This window comes from Rattus norvegicus, chromosome 17 (genome assembly GCF_021556685.1).
Source record: "Rattus norvegicus strain SHRSP/BbbUtx chromosome 17, alternate assembly SHRSP_T2T, whole genome shotgun sequence".
Lineage (NCBI taxonomy): Eukaryota > Metazoa > Chordata > Mammalia > Rodentia > Muridae > Rattus > Rattus norvegicus.
Window position 1 is genome coordinate 28,650,010 of NC_141550.1, and position 16,543 is coordinate 28,666,552.

Sequence of the window (16,543 nt, forward strand, 5' to 3'; positions counted from 1 at the left end):
TAGTAAGAGAGGCAAAGTTCAAGTAAAGGGCCCATTCTGCCTAAGTTTCCCTAAGCAAAGTTCTCAGCACACTTAGCCAAAGAGTTCTGAGTGCCGTGCTTCAGCGCTGCAATGCACGCAAGGTGTTTGCATCATCCTCCCAAGTTCAGAGGTTCAATGCCACAGGGCTGGTAAGAAATGGCATGAGCAGCCAATTACAGGGGCTGTGAACACACAGGTCTGCCATTTCATGCAGCTACCTGGGCCTGCTGACATAATGTCCCTAAAGTCTACTTGTTTTGTTTTGTTTTGTTTTGTTTTGTTTTGTTTTGTTTTGTTTTAAGATAGCGGCCTCACTACCAATAATGGACTAAAACTATCTTCCCTTCTCCACCTGGTACAAGAGCCCTGGTATTGAGACGTTTCTCTTGGCTACAGAACAAAAGACATGATAGAAAACCAGTAGACAAATAAGACCAAAAGTGATCCATCTGTCAGTTAACATAGTTAGGAACTGAAAACTGACAAAGTCAGTATGACCTTCATGATGACTCAAACCCTTTGTCCTACACAGAAACATGAAGGGAGTACATGTGTGAGGGAAGGAAAGACTTACAGACACACTGGAGTTCAAATCCCAGCTGCACTGTCGATTGGCTATGTGGCACTGGCTCATTCGTGACTACTCTCAGCTCCAGTTTTCACATATATAAAACAGAACTCATGTTTCAGCAGAGCTTTGTGAGGATGAAGTAAGAAGGCTCAAAGCTAGGAAATCGGGTATTCAGAACCGAGAGCGGTGTCGAGCAGACAAGTAGCTGGGGGGGGGGGGGGGGGGGGCAGGAAGCAATGCTCTCGCTCAATGGCCCAGGCACAAGTCATCAGTATACTCTTTCTCAAAACGTCACAGCTCTGAACAAGCTGTGAGCACACTGAGGCCACAAAGGACAATAGCTGATGGTAAATTATGGAAAACTCTGTTTCTGTGCTACACACCATAGCTAGCCATGCCAAACTGTGAAGCAAAGAGAAGGAATGAATGTGACTAGCCAAGAAAAGAGCCTGAGAGGCTCAGCCATCCCACCTCAGGGAAGGATGGAATACTTAGCCAAGAAAGAATCCAAACCCCCAAAACATGGCTGTGCTTTGGGCTCAAGGTTCAGCCTTGACACCTCAGCAAAGTAAGCTCCCCTGCGAGCTTATGATCTATTAGGAAGCAAAGTGCTGTTTTCTCCAGAGTCCCCATTGGAAATTGAATGTGAGGTGTGCATAAAGTGTACAGCATGGGTGAGCGCTGAATATATCTGGATTTATTTCCACTACTCTGCCTGTGTTTTTGGTATCTAATGTACTCTTTACGAGTCAGATCCTGTCAAACTCACAGAGCAAAACTTGAGATGACCCAATCAAAAGACAATGAAAGACATCTTTCAGAAGACATCTTTCTGTTTCCCTCTTGAATATTTAGATTTAATTTCCTCTTGCAAAACTAGACAGAAGAGTACAGTAAGCTACAAATGGAGATACAGATGCTTTAATTTTCACTAAACTCAGGCTTCAACTCCTGTATAGCATTCCCTGTGTGTAAACTGCTAGCTTACTGGGGAAAAGAATGAAGAAAAAGAATAAGAATACCATTGGTTTACCTCCTGCTTGTTCACATATGAGGAACTGTACTATCATTCTCAATCTTAGGGTTGGTCAGCTGAACAGTACTCAGAGACAGTCAGTGGAGTTACAGATTCTGAGTAGCAAAGAAAACATGTAACATGAGATGCAAAGTTCTATAGAAAATCTGTCAAAAACTCTGCAAGTGCTACCACATTTGAGCAGCGGTTAGCATATAACTCTCACAGATTGATAGAAGAAAAGCCAGCTTCCCAATGATGTATACAGCTATTAAAAGCAACACATTAACACTTTTATAAATTATTATTATTATTATTATTATAGTTCAAATAGAAGACAGATGTATATAAAAAGGAACATGATCAAAAAACAACACAATGACTTCTTCAACATAAATACATTATCTACAAATAAGAATCCCTTCAAGGAAGCTTGAAGGAGCCCCTGCATGCATGGAGAGTAAGAAATGTAGCTGCCTCCCTAACAGCCTGGGACAGGAGCTGATGTGTGTTCCATGCCGTGAGACAGACCACGAATGTGCACCCAGAAGGCACGGAAAGCAGAAACAAGCTGATAGCATGTGCACAGGACTTCTTTGGGGACGTCCCTGTTGCTGTGTGCAGTGGGCACTATCTGGCTCATGGGCTGTGAAGAGCAAAGATCGCCTGGCGTGAGCAACACGAATATGTCTGCTGTGAAAGCACCTCAGATGAGCCAGGAGCAAAGAAAAAGGACATAGCAAACCCAAGAGGAACCGTTCACTAAAGGAAGATGGAGTTGGAAGGACCAAGTCTAGCTTTCTTTGTGTTTTGGAAAAGCTCAGGAAAATGTCTGCTAAACTTCTGGAGGACTAATCCACCCAGCTAACACAGAACCACTGAATCCCTTTACTCTCCTCCCCTTAATCCTGCCAGGAGACCAGTGGTAAGCAGTCCAAATGAGCACAGAAAGAAAAAGTCAAAACTGAACGATACAAAATAACTATATGCCACCACAATTTCCCATGGCTGGGTCCACGGGAAATGGTCCTTGGGAGAAGGCATGGATAAGAGACCAAGTTTCAATTGGGAGAGTATTACACCCACTAAGTGAATATCTCAGGGGGTGTGCTCAACATATGGATTATATATACAATATCACCAAATAACAGACCAAAATGTTATGGTAAGGATACAGGAAGACAAACATACTGATATATCCACAAGGTATCTTCCCTACACTGCAATCAAGTCTGCTAGCAAATACACGGGAGCGAAGCAGAGGAGGGTACTATGACTGCATGATGGTTAATCTTGTCAACTTGATGAGATTTAGAACCACCATGAAAACAAATCACTGGGCATGTCTGTGAAGTACTACCTAGATTAGGTTAACTGAAACAGAGAGGCCTACCTCGAATGTGACTGGTACCATCCCACTGCCTGTGGTCCCAGAGTGATAGAAAGGAGAAAGCTAGCAAAGCAAAAGCATTCATTGTTCTCTGCTTCCTTGCTAAAAATCCAAGGTGATCATGTCGGTGGTCTGTGTCCCTGAAACATTAGCCAAATAAACCCATTCTTCATAGTGGTGGTTTTATCAGGCATTCTGTCACAGCAGCAAGACAAGTAACACAGAATCTATGCTTGGTGTGGAGAGCAGGGAAGCTAAGAGGAGGATTCAGCGAAATATACACAGAACAACAAACCGGAAGTCCTAGTGGAGGGCTGCGAACATACAGTCTGGTGAAATATCAGGACACAGTAGGAGAAATGCTCAACAAGGAGACTTTTGAGGAAATCTGCTCAATCCATGTGTGACTGCAAATCCCAGCTGTACCCCTTATTGTCAGGAACACCAAGCATGGCTCCATGGACAGCTCTCCAGCAACTGGTGCTTAGTAAGTCAAGAGTAGTTCCCTTAGTTCGCAGGGAACTGAACTGCGAATGTAGAGAAGCAGAAGCACGGGATCTATCCAGGCAAAATCACACACAATTACAGAATTAGCATTACTTAAATACAAGAATTCTGCTAAATGAAAGAAATCAAAAAAACAAAAACTAGAAGTAAATCATGAAATTACCACATTAGTAAGATCTTGCACTGAATTACTGACCAATTGGCAAAGATTTATGGAAGCCTATGCAAATACCCACTGAATCCACTGCAAAGTATGGTCAAGTTACTAATTTACCTCTACATGTATTCTAATAACATACTGTCTAGCACATAAACAAAATCGAAGCTGCATTAAATGCAAGATAGTTTACTGATTGCTTATCTTACCAAGGATGGGAGCCAAAGATGACCTGATCCCTGAAATTAGCACAGACTGAGAAAACATGCTTCAGCCACATTAGTGAGGGGCTAAGAGGAGGCCTTGAAGCCAAGGAATTATCAGGCCAGCTGGGAACTATCACGCTAAAGAGGCAGAGCCGCTATTCCTTGATTAGGAAGTCGTCGGAGGCTCTCAAGCTACTCTAGTCTAGGGGAAAAGTAAGTTTTAACTCTGAAATAGATCCGCCTCTCTTAAGACCAGATATATAATTTCAATAAACAGCATAAAATTCAGCTACATGAAACACTAATGAATCACGTCACCATGGTAGCTGCATGTTTGAGAAATGGGATGACATTCATGTGTTAGACACTGTAACAGGTGGCGCTGGAGCACACAAGAATTCACAGGAGCCCTTCTTGCTATGTCAAAGAACAGATAAAAGTAGTGCGGTCCCCCTTGCACCCAAACGGGCTGGAAATCACTATGCCAAATGACTGAGCTGACAAGGTCAGGAATCTTTTTTGGTTGTGTTGTGTTGTTTTGTGTTATTTTGTTTTGTTTTTGAGGTGAGTGTTTCTGTGTAGCCCCAGATGGACCCTACTCCCTCTGTAGACCAGACTGGCCTCAAACTCACAGAGATCCATCTGCCTCTGCCACTGCCTCCCAAGTGCCACCACTGCCTGGGCAGGAATGTTTTAAAACTCTCATCAATTTTCCAAAAGTTGCAGGATCTAAACATGGCATGGAAGGGGGGTAAGGGGGCAGGGGGAGGAAGAGAACCTGATACAAAATTGTGGAAAAAAGGCTGTGGGATCCTCACCAAAATAGAAAACCACAGGTCATCCTCATCCACTACTGAAGACAGGCTCAGCACATGTGTGCTGTGTAGGGATAATCACTCACTATGGTCACTCTAACAGTCACACCAACTCTAACCTTCTTAAACACAAAACCAAAGAGAATGCAGACTAGCCAACACTAGGACAACAAAAGAATTAGAAATGAATGCTCACCCAGGGTAGAAAGATAAAAAAAAAAAAACCACAGTAAATGTAAATTATTTCTTAGGTTTATTTGCACTACCAAATTGTATGTGACATGACAGTATATAGAAAATGCCAACATTTCAGGATCTAACAGTCTCCAATTCAAATAGCAGTATCATCTGAACTTGCTACTATTTAAAGGCCCTAAGCTTCAGCGTGAGTTTCTGGTTTTATTTTTGCCAAAATTTGGGTAACAATATCTGTTTTATTTATGCGATATGAGAGAAAGTTCCTGTCAGACTCCTTTATTAATGTCTGGTAAATCTTTTAAAGAAAGAACCCCCAAACTTGTCAGTGACCATCAGGAAAATCTCTACCTGAAGCTTCAGGCCATATTACGCTGACATGAATCTCTTTGCCTTAGGGGCGCCCTGAATTGGACACCCTGAGTCAGCCCAGGAAAGACAACAATAGGCCCCTCCAAAGCCCAGGCTGCAAAGCTGCAAGGGGAAAACTGAGAAATCTATAGATGCCATGTCGCTAACTCTGTGATGTTTCTGTACAATTCACAATCTGTCCCACAGAATCCTCGACATAAGATTGTGATTGGACATTAACTACACAGCCACAGTTCCTGTATTAAATGAAATGACTGAAGTAGAACAGTACCCCCAATACCTGAGTTCAACCAGCTGATCATGCACAAAGAGTGTCAGCCCTGAAGCAAAATATCCCTTTTGCCGAACCCCAACACCGGCCTCCCACCAAACAAAATCATGGAAATAAAGACAGGATAAGCCAATTGGGATAAAAATTCTGAGTTCTTAAACCTTTTCTGTCTCTACAAACAAAATAAATGATGGCTTTCCCTTATGAGAATGAGGCCTGGTTTCAGACACAAAGGCTTGCAGATGACAGTCCGAAACCGTTACGAATAGTTCCAGGATCAAACTGTCTGCACATGTTTGTGTCTCTAAGACAACGGAGGTACATGCCAGTGTCCCAACATAACTATTAGGTCACTCGCCTTCATTGATCTCAAGTATCTTGGGTTAGAAAATGAATAATGTCATCACCCCGATGTCAAGTGAATCCCCCAAAACAAAATGAAAAGTTTGCACAGCTGTGAAATACAAATGCCTCTCACAAAACATACAACCCTCCCCAGATACAGTAAAACTAATAGCAAGCCGGGATCATGGCATGTGTTAATAGCATAGCATAGGATGTATTAGGGAGTACCTCCATCGCAAGTGACAGTGTCAACAACTTATGAGAGTGTACCAGACACTTCACTCAAAATCACTAAAATTGTGCCAATAAAGCAGGCTTAAAGATAACACAAATTTAAGAATAAAATACCAGAGTAAAAAGTACTTAAAATATGCACTTCTCTCCTAAAAGAACATGATGCTTGGCCCATTAATACACTCAGAGACAATAAAATCTATCCCAAGCCCTGACCAACAGAGAGCAGTGAACAAACACTATGTCACACAGAAACAGTGCGTGTTACCTACAATGATCAGAAAGACAAGAGGCGCAGAATCTAAAGACTTAAAGCTTCCTTTCTTTCATCCACTCATTCATCATAAAATGGTTACTAAGCATCTATGTTATGATTACAGTGATGAACAAAATAGACATGGTCTTCTGTTGTGGGATTCGCATACTTATGTAGAAATCAACTCTTAGCTAGTGTAAGACTAGATAGGTTAAAATAGAGTGTCCAAGCCTGACAAAAAAAAACAAAATCAAGGTTTTTGAAGGACAGGATCCTTAAGGCCATATACTTGTCAGAACCACAACCTTATACAACAGTGACTATGTAAGGATTTGTATGCAATAACTGCTCAACCATATTATTGATTCCCAATTATCTTTGTAATTAATCTTATGGATGATGTATTATTTTAAACATCAATAAAACTTTCATTTACCTATAAAATTATGTATACCCCTTAAAGTCACCTCTGTACCTCTCAAAGTCATCTACATACCCATCACTTTAATAAACTTCTAGCATGTAAGGCACAAATATTTGACACTGCAAAGCTTCCAGCTTATTAGCAATAAATATCATTATTCTTCAGCAAGTCTTTGTGACACTAATAACCTATCATTATACAGACATATAATTTTAAACCACAGAGATAAGGGAAAGAATTAGCTGTTAAAATCCATAATGAAACCATGAGGGTGTGACTTAAATTACAACCAAGGAACAGTCACTCAACAAATGACATTTAGTCTAAATGATCTTAAATCAAGTGAAGTCTGTGAGAGATGAGTGGTTATTCTAGAGATGTTTTTATGTACAAACATTCTTAAGTAAAAAGGATCTTAATCTATGTGTATACATAACAGATTTCTGTAAAACAAATAAATGAAAATATCCTAAAACTTCCTAAGTAGCAAAGACAACCTCAAAATATGTAGCAATGAATTCTAAACCAAACCTTTAAAAAGCTGAAGCAAGAAACTCAGATTTATTTATAAGGAATTTATTTATAACAGTGTTATGGTTTGGGTGTAAAATATTCCTCATAGGCTCATATGTTGGGACAGCTGGTCCATAGCTAGCAGTGCTGTTTGGGCACAGGAATCTTTAAGAAGTGAGGGCAAGCTAGAGGAAGAAGGTGACCTGAGGGTGTAGGAGGTTGAATTACTATGACTGCCTAAGACCCTTCATTTTTAGGACCCAGGCAATGGTCAGGGAAAAGCAGTTAAATTCTGTCAAATTCACAGACAACTAACAGCATGATGGAGTCGCCTGCCAATTTTCACAGGTGAGCCGCTTAAGAGTAGATTTACTAGTTCATTCAACCATCGGTGTTTGTTAATCAAACGTTATGCACAAAGCTAATATGAAGTATTGGGGGAAGGGTGATAAGCAGAGACAGTACCTATTCTCAAACCTTCAGCCTAATGTCCAAGAACAATATTAACTGAATAACCACATAAAGAAGCCTGCGACTCTGGCAAGACTACCCTAGAGAATTTCGTGGCTCTCTACAATAAACACCCCCTTGTCTTCACTATCTGTATTTCAGTGTGTGGCCTACACCAACATACTCATCCCCCAACTTTCATGCCTACCCACTGAGAGCAGCTGTACACACCTTGCCTCTAAGTCAGGCAGGTGATTCAGACTAAATAATCATAACCCTGTTCCTGATGTCATATCACCTCATAGATGAATGAACATGGATGAGGACAATGAATGAAAAAAATTGACTGGCCCCCCTTCTTCTTCTCAGGTTCTAGAAATAAGCACCCAGCAAGTATTAGTGGTACAAACCAAGATAGGCTGAAAGCTGAGGGATTAAGTAGGCATTGAGAAGACTTGTTAGGAAAAAGAAGAAAACCAGGTCCTTGGCAATGGCACTCAAACAGGCAACAGTAAGGCTCCATCAGGAACCAGAACCCTGATGTCACAGGGATCAACAAAACTACTGCAAAGGTGTGACTCGGCATGACTCAGCTGTCTGTGGTAAGTCCTGTCACTCTCAGCTGAAAAAGCACTATACAATTCTGAGGCACATCAAAGTGCAAGATGTGCTTCAATTAAAGAAGGTGCATTCACATAGTAGTTTTAACTACGGTAGGAAGGAAGAGCATTCAAGGTAGCTGGCCTAGCCCAGCCTAGGTATGGGGCAGAAAGGAAAGAAGTTCAAAAGAACTAGAAAATCACATATGAAAATAATGATGGATGGAACAGGCTGGAGAACTGTCCAGGGACAACAGGCAGGGGCTTGCAGTCAGTGCCGAGTTCAGACTACATCCTGAAGTGCTGCTGTGTGTCAGAGGGAGACAGGCTCAGAAATCACAGTCTACAGTGTAACAAAAACAAATAATATATATGGGGGGGGGGGGGGTTGCAGGAATATACAACAGACGGGCCCTGTAACAAACATTTTATTTCTAAACATCTCTCAAGGACACAGAAAAAGACCACTTCAGAACTCTTCTCAGCCGTTCAAAGCAGAAGGACATTAAATTCAGGGTGGATAGGCCTAGGGCCCCGATGCAAGCTCTAGGAGTGTGATGCTACCCCTTTGGCAGGTTGCCCAGGCATGTTTGAAAAAGCAGGCTGTGCAAGCCAGGAGGAGCAAGCCAGTAAGCAGCACTCCTCCAAGGCCTCTGCCTCTGCTCCTGCCTCCAGGTGCCTGCCCTGTTTGACTTCCTGCCCTGGTTTCCTTCATGATGAACAGGGATGTAGAAGCAAAGGCCAAAATAAACCCCTTCCTTCCCAAGGTGCTTTGGTCATGGTATTTCGTCACACCAATAATAAAACTAAGACCCTCACACTATGATATGCCTCCATAGACTTAAAGCACAGTCGTGAGGCAAAATAAACCTTTCCTACTTATCATTAGATTGTTTCACGTATACTGCTTAAGTGACAGAAAGCTGACACATGGAATCTTTGTCTCAAAAACTTCAGAAAGAGGGGTTGGGGATTTAGCTCAGTGGTAGAGCGCTTGCCTAGCAAGCGCAAGACCCTGGGTTCGGTCCCCAGCTCTGAAAAAAAAAAGAAAGAAAGAAAGAAAGAAAGAAAGAAAGAAAGAAAGAAAGAAAGAAAGAAAGAAAGCAAGCAAGCTTGCTTCAGAAAGAGAGTGTGCAACATGCTAAGCTTTCTCCAATAGCACTACTTCTAAACTTATGTTTCTCTGAAAATTACTATGATGATAATTTTCCCAATAAAGTTATCCTCATTAACCAAACCTAACTCTGTAGTACTGTCTGCCAATATTTCTGTAATCCACTTCACAAAAGGCTCGTATTACTTAAACATTATGAGTTAATTCAAGCTAACAAGTGCACACACATAACAAGTTTACAAGCTAAATTTCTTCTGCTGTGCTCAGCAAATAAACGTTTTGGTTAATACGTTATGAAATATTAAATCACATAAAAGTATTCACTGTGGTGGCAAAGGCATCATGCATGAACTCTATGCAGGGACTCTCTAGTTAATCAGAGTCTCCAGTATAATTTCAAAGACATAATATCCTACTGAGAAATCAGTTATTGTAATATCACAGACCTACAGGCTAAAGGTATAGATCGATGGGAGAATGCTGGCCTTGAATACACAGGGCCCTGGCTTTGATCCCCAGAAGTAGAAATAATGCAGACACTAAGTGTCAAGTACATTAAGACTCTGAGGTAGCATTTCTCCAGTAACTGACAAACATTAACAGGATCAGCACAGCAAAGCTCAAGTGTTTTCAGTAAACAACTGACAGGCACAAACAGGAAGTGAACACTCTTAGTCATCATTCAAAAGAGTCAATCACAAGTTCAAATTTATCTTTAGAAAGATTACTAAAATGGGATGTTAGTAAACTGACTAGTAAAGCCCAGTAAGAGAAAATAAGTCAATAGCTATTATTATTACAGCTAGTTTGATTAGTGCATCATTCTCATACACGTGACACACAAAAACATAACAGCTATCCTTCATATGTAGTAATAAAAAGAGGATGGTATTCTCTGTATATCTCTGGGTTCGAGGCCAGCCTGGTTGGTCTACAGAGTGAGTTACAGGTCAGCCAGGATACACAGAGAAACACTATCTCAGAAAAACAAGAGGAAGGGAGGGAGAGAGGGAGAGAGACAGAGACAGAGAAAGACAGCGAGAACACAAGAGAGACAGAGAGAGCAAGAGGGAGTGAGAGGAATCAATTCAATTTCAAATTCCTGAAGCTGGCACAGAAGACCATATGTATGAAGTATAAGAGCAAGCAGTACAGCTAGACAGGACACACGCTCAGCCAGCAGCCAGTAGGCCCATTTTCAACTGTCCAATCCCGGCTAAACCGTCTACTGTCTCAGCTTGCCTTTCCTTCGAGGTAAAAGCTGTCCCCTCACAGCTTGCAGAATAATTGCCTGAGATCACATGAGTGTTCAGATGACTTAGTGTCTTCTCACTGCATGCCCTTACCCTGAGCTCTGGAAGGAAAGAATCCATTCCCTACCATAGTCTTTAAGCTACGGTTTTATTCTCTCTAGCCTCAGGAGAGTCTCCCTTCCACTCTTTCCAAGATAAAAGGAATGCTTTCTCCTCTAAGAAAGCACCTCCACTTCCATGCCTCTAAATGTTCTGCTCCCAAGGCCCAGCTCAAATCTGAATCTTCAGAGCCAGCCTAAACATAACCTCCACCTTAATGGCCCTAATTCTCAGGGATCCAAGTTTCACCACCCTAGCAATATCCACTGGCAAGGGAACATAACCAGGAGGCAAGAACAGGTAGACCTCTAAGTTCAGCCTGATCTACAGAGCAAGTACTAAAACAGCTAAGATAGAAAAGAAAGGGGAAGGGGAGAGAGTTGAATAGCTTTAACTAATGTCATGCATATTACAGCCATTAATTTGAACAAAGAAAAACAAAATGGCATGAGAATCAGGCAACATATCCAAAACCAAACCAAGTAGGTGATAGATCTTAACAATGTGATCTGAAAGTGTTTACAGAAAATGTCATTGGCAACAACATAATCATCTACTCAATAGCTTACAAGTAGGTTATTGAAATGATTATAGGACCTCTTGAATAATGTTTAATCACTATGATTAAACTCTCATTAGTCGATTGTGTTCAATGCTAGTACCCAGTCCAAATCCATAGCCTCTGACAAATTTTACCTAACATTAAGAAGCTATCAGTTTCCTACTCTCAACTGCTCTTTTGCTGACAGAGCTACTGCCCAAACTATTTTAACTCTGAATATCCTATAAGCTGCAATTGATCACACAAAGATAAACCACGTAGATAAATTATTGTATACATTAGAAATTAACTCTTTTGTAATTTGGCATAAATTGCATACAGTAATTATCCTAGTTCACTTTCAAGATTAAAGTAAAATACATTAAAATGTATCCACCACTCTTTAATGACAAGTCAAAAAAATTAAAACTCTACATCCTTCTCACTCTGGTAATTCTGTCTATTTGTAACTTGCAATGTGTAATTTTTCCTCATGCCTTATACTTTATATCAACAGCAATCAATATGTTATTACCTCAAGAGACCACAGCTCAGCTCTGACTCTGTAATAACCTGAAAACCTACTTTACAGTTGTCAGCCACTTAAGACGTTTGTTGCAAATAAAACTCAATGAATCTCATTAAACTTGAGTCAATGACTGGACCAAACAAACAGAAGGGGAACAAAAGTGGGGCAAGTTATGTTTTCTTTATTTAAAAATTAAATTTAAAACTTAAAAATCTATTTTGACTAAGACAAAATCAAACAAGGGCTTAAGAGTGTTTCTAAAAGCACTGTGTCATGAATATCTTTGAATACCACTACATCAAGACTAGTAGATACACTTAGATTCAAGGACAACAGGTTGCAAACACACTAAAGTGCCCTGCATTAATGATCCTGAAAACACAAGTTGTTTCGAATAGAACATGCATCGTTTCAAAACTTGATACACTAAAACAAACGACAAGGCATGGTAAGTTGCCTTTAGAAATTACTCTTTGCTGTGTTTAGAGGCGGGGGATATGAAAGGAATGGATCATTGCAAGATCTTAATATAAAACAAGACCCAAAACTAACAAGTGCGTTCCAAACACAATAACCAGAATTATCGGAAACTTCTCTTCGCACAGTCCTAAAATCAAGGAACAAACCAAGAAACTTACTTTAGTAAGTTGGTTCCTAATAGCTAAATGCTGAGGAAAACCCTGTTCTTGTCTTGGGTCTGAAAGGATGCCTAAGAAACCCCCTAAAGTCCTAAGAGTTCCCTAATTAACCATGACATTTAAAGTCGAGACTTTTAGCTTTTTTTTACACACTGCTAAATTGTGTGCTCTTAATCAAAAAAGTAGTGCATGGTGTCCCACACATGTAATCCCAACACTGGGAAAGCTGCGACCAAGAACTCAAAGGCAGTCTGAACTACAAAACGAGACCCTGTCTCAAAAATTTAAAAAAAAAAGTGTAAGAAAAAAAGAAAAAAAAAACAAAAAATAGTGTAGCCCCTTCAATGAATATCCCGGAAATGGAAGTCACAGCCGATTGCAAAATGCATAACAGCAGGCGACCTGACACCTCAACTCTGCAGCAAGGCCAGCACTCACCCAGCCTACGCCGGGGAAACACAAACGCGGGTGTTTCGAAGTCCGCAACGCGGCCACACGTTCAATCGGTAGTCGCTGAGCTTAACCTCAAGCTACCCAGACACTGTGCGCGCTGGGCGCCGCCATCTTGACGGAAAGAGGCCCGGGCCCGAGGTCCCTTGTGCCGCTCGCCCAGAGAAAAGCCGGTGCTCCAGGAAGTCAATAACTAGTCACCTCTGCACCTCTGGCGCTGCGTCCCCCAACCAAGATGACACTTATAACCTCAGGCTTCCAACCAGGCCGAGTCAAATCAAAGTCACCCTCGCTGTCGCGCACAGCAGGTCAGGCAGTGACAAAGACAGCCGAATCGGGCAAGGGCGGAGCTAAGGGGTGCGCTTCGTCACCCAGGCAACCGGGCCTGGGCAGGTGTAGGGGGCGTGGTGTCCGGAGACAAAAGGGTCCAGGCCACGCCCCCAGGCGGTTCGGAAGGATAAGGAGGCTGTGAGCCACGGTGTTCGAGCCCGACTGTCCTCCGGAGGAGCGAGCCTGGGACTGGACGGCTTGGCCTCCTGCCGGTGGGGCAGCCTGAGAGGAACGCAGAGGGTCCAAGTTACGGGCGCCTCCCCTTAGCTGCCCTCCGTCCTGCCTGCGGCGCCACCTCTCGCGCGGGGCGCGTGCCAGGCCGCAAGCCAGGCCGAGCCGCTGCTCCTGCCTTCCAGCGTGCTTTTTGCATCGTTTGACATTTCTGTTCAGTTAAACTTGGCACCTTTACGAAGAAGGACCTGTTTGGTTTTGTTGTTAGGTTTTGATTTTTTTTTTTTTTTCGTTTCCAACATGGCAGCCTCCAGCCGCGCACAAGTTTTAGATCTGTACCGGGCGATGATGAGAGAGAGCAAGCATTTCAGCGCCTACAATTACAGGTGACCCGGGGGGAAGGCCGGGAATCGGGTGCCCAACTCTGTTTGTGGGGGTCGCGGATCAGGCGGCCACAACCTTTGATAGTGACAGGCTCCACGTCTATGACACTCACGTGCAACTACCCACCCCCAGGTGTGACCCTCAGAGCCGGGGATGGGAGGAGCCAAGTACTTGCCCTTCAAGTCCTGGGACATCTTCCCTGAGCTGACACCCACGTAGGGGCTTTAGGACCATTGGTCTGTGCCTTGTTTCTGAGGTTCGAAGTGATGGACGCGAAGCTGAAGTGAGAAGTTAGGACAAGGAAACACAGCATACATGAAACTTGCCTTGAGATTACAAGAGTGGAAGCAGTCGGTCCAGACCACGTGGCCACAAAACTGAAGGCTTGCCCTACAGCCCCCTTTCATTTCACTGGTGTTTTAATTCCCGACTTTGGTTCCAAGTACCAGATGCTTTCTTATTAAAGGATGGTAGAGAGAGGCTACGTATACAAGGAGTGTTAAAGGTGAAATTTGTTGCTAAGCTTTTAAAAACTGAGTTCTTACTTGATCTTGCCTCGCCGAACTGAGATCTTCCTTCTAGATCCTAGAGTCTAGGACAAATCACAAGGGGACTAGAGCATCAATTCTTCAAAAACATTTAAATCTTGGGTGTAGTTTAAGTTATACATAAACACAAAAATTATGTTAATGAGGTAGTATGTGTGCACCACACTTTCATGCACTAAAGCTCGTACATTTTAACTCAGCCCGTTTGTCCATGCTTGGCCTGTTGTCCCACGTGTGTATGAACCCCTTATACTTGCCATGTGGTTCTGGTACACACCTTTCACCCCAGCACTGGGGAAGGAGACAGAGGCAGGTAGAACTCTGAAATTGAGGCCACCACGGACCACACAGAGAAACCCTGTCTCAAGAAACAGAACAATACACAAACAAGGACAACAACACTCAACCTTGAGTCCTTCACCTTCATAGTCTCTGCTTTGAAACTTCTGGCCCAACATTTCTGTAGAGCCTTTAGGGTTTTTCTGAGATTTGATGTCTTATTGATTAATTACCTAAATCCTTCGAGATTGAACCATACTCCTCAGAACAAGAATGTGATGAAACCAGGTCATTTTCCCCCAGTTAAATGAATGTTTGCAGTTACTTCCCAAGTGTTTCAGTTACTTAACAAGCATTATGCCCATGGGTGACTGACTAGGCTATGGGCTGGGGGTCTCTTCGGTTAACTCCTGAAACAGACCTGGTTCTAGGGTGCACCCTTCTCTAGGGATTGAGCTGCCGGGCCCTGTGGTAGGCAGGCTATGCACAACTTTAGCCTGTAGACAGATCGACCAACCTTTCCAACAGTAATTCATATTTCAGAAACACGCTGAGAAAATATAGTTGTCATATCAACTGAGGACAGCACATGGGTTAGACAAGTGACCTCATACCACTAAGCACGGGGTTAAATGAAACATGGTTTTGTGTGATGGTGTTGGCTTTGGAGGAACAGGGGCATAAGCGCTAAACCGCCTGGAGGAAGTCTCCATAAATATCTGTTGTCACTTGCTTACCAGTGATGGACCACAGGAGACTTGGAAGTAAATGCTCGGAGTGGTCCTTACACTCTAGAAGACGTCTGTCTCAAAAATAAAAAGGCACTGAATAAACGAGGACTAAGCAGAAGCTCACACTGGGGGACACATCTGGAAACAAGTTATATAAAACACAGGTAGCAGCCCTCACAGGATATGGAACCTTGGAGTTACTGAGACTCTAGGATTCAGTTTTCCTGGTGGTAAAACTAATTCACTGGACTAGACAGCCTCTTAAGGGCCCTTTCATTTCTAAATTTCCATCTGGAAGTGACTTAAGAGCCAGCACACCTAAAGTTTTCCTAAACTGTAGGAGTAAACAGAAAAACCTAGGCTGTGCCTAACAGAAACTAGAGAATGAGCTTCAGCACAGCAACTATATGCTGATAGGCTCTTAGTCTGTGCCTCACACCGATGTATTTTCCACAGGAATCTGGTGGTCACTTTTTCCAGATATCCAAAACCTGACAACCCTGCCAGCATTATGTCCCAAGAAAGTAGAACTTGCTTCGTGTAAAATAAGTCTGCCTTTACAACGCCCCCATAGAATTCAAAGATACCCTGTCCCTCTTCTCTCAGCCCACCAAAGTCATTCACTGAGTACCCATTGGTCACTTCTTTATGGCACTGTGTTCTGTTCCATAGGTATGTTAGCACATTGATTTTTGACAACCTAGTGATGTACTATTTTTCATGAACCAATCAAAACTAAGCACTAGAGAATCTAACTCTGCAAACAGGGTAGAAAGGGCAACGCATAGCAGGGCTTGCAGTCTCTGCTGTGGAACCCAGATTTCATTCTTAGACAACAGGTAGCCAAGCCACTCCTTTTGTGATTTCAAGTTGTCAAGCAACAACCAGTTCTGAGGATTAGGTAAGGTCCTTTGGGCTGCAGGATAAAAAAAATCTCAAACTAGAAGTCGCGATATCAGAGGGCATTGCCTGCAGTGGTGCAGAGGATAAATTAGAGGACATAAGAAAACAGACTTGGTAAGTAGGAAAGGAGAGTGTTAAGACTGATGATTGGACGCTGTCTTAGTCACTATTCTACTGCTGTGAAGAGACACCATGACTAAGGCTACTCTTATAAAAAGAAAGCAATAAATTG

The 16,543-nt window shown here is 42.5% G+C and overlaps 2 protein-coding genes across 44 annotated transcripts in view; one reads left to right on the forward strand and one right to left on the reverse strand.

Moving 5' to 3' along the window:
- Fars2 (phenylalanyl-tRNA synthetase 2, mitochondrial) overlaps window positions 1-13,292 on the reverse strand; it is a 434,171-nt gene extending 420,879 nt beyond the window's left edge. For 27 of the 42 annotated variants that reach the window (XM_087590592.1, XM_087590590.1, XM_087590589.1 and 24 more), the window contains exon 1: window positions 12,954-13,085. The gene's annotated coding sequence lies outside the window, so the exon portion shown is untranslated. 42 annotated transcript variants of the gene reach the window in all.
- A 107-nt stretch (window positions 13,293-13,399) lies between these two features.
- Window positions 13,400-16,543, forward strand: part of Lyrm4 (LYR motif containing 4) — a 115,427-nt gene continuing 112,283 nt past the window's right edge. The window contains 1 exon segment of one of the 2 annotated variants that reach the window (NM_001400908.1): window positions 13,400-13,852. In NM_001400908.1, the coding sequence (NP_001387837.1) occupies window positions 13,767-13,852 (86 nt within the window). In that variant the 5' untranslated portion in view covers window positions 13,400-13,766. 2 annotated transcript variants of the gene reach the window in all.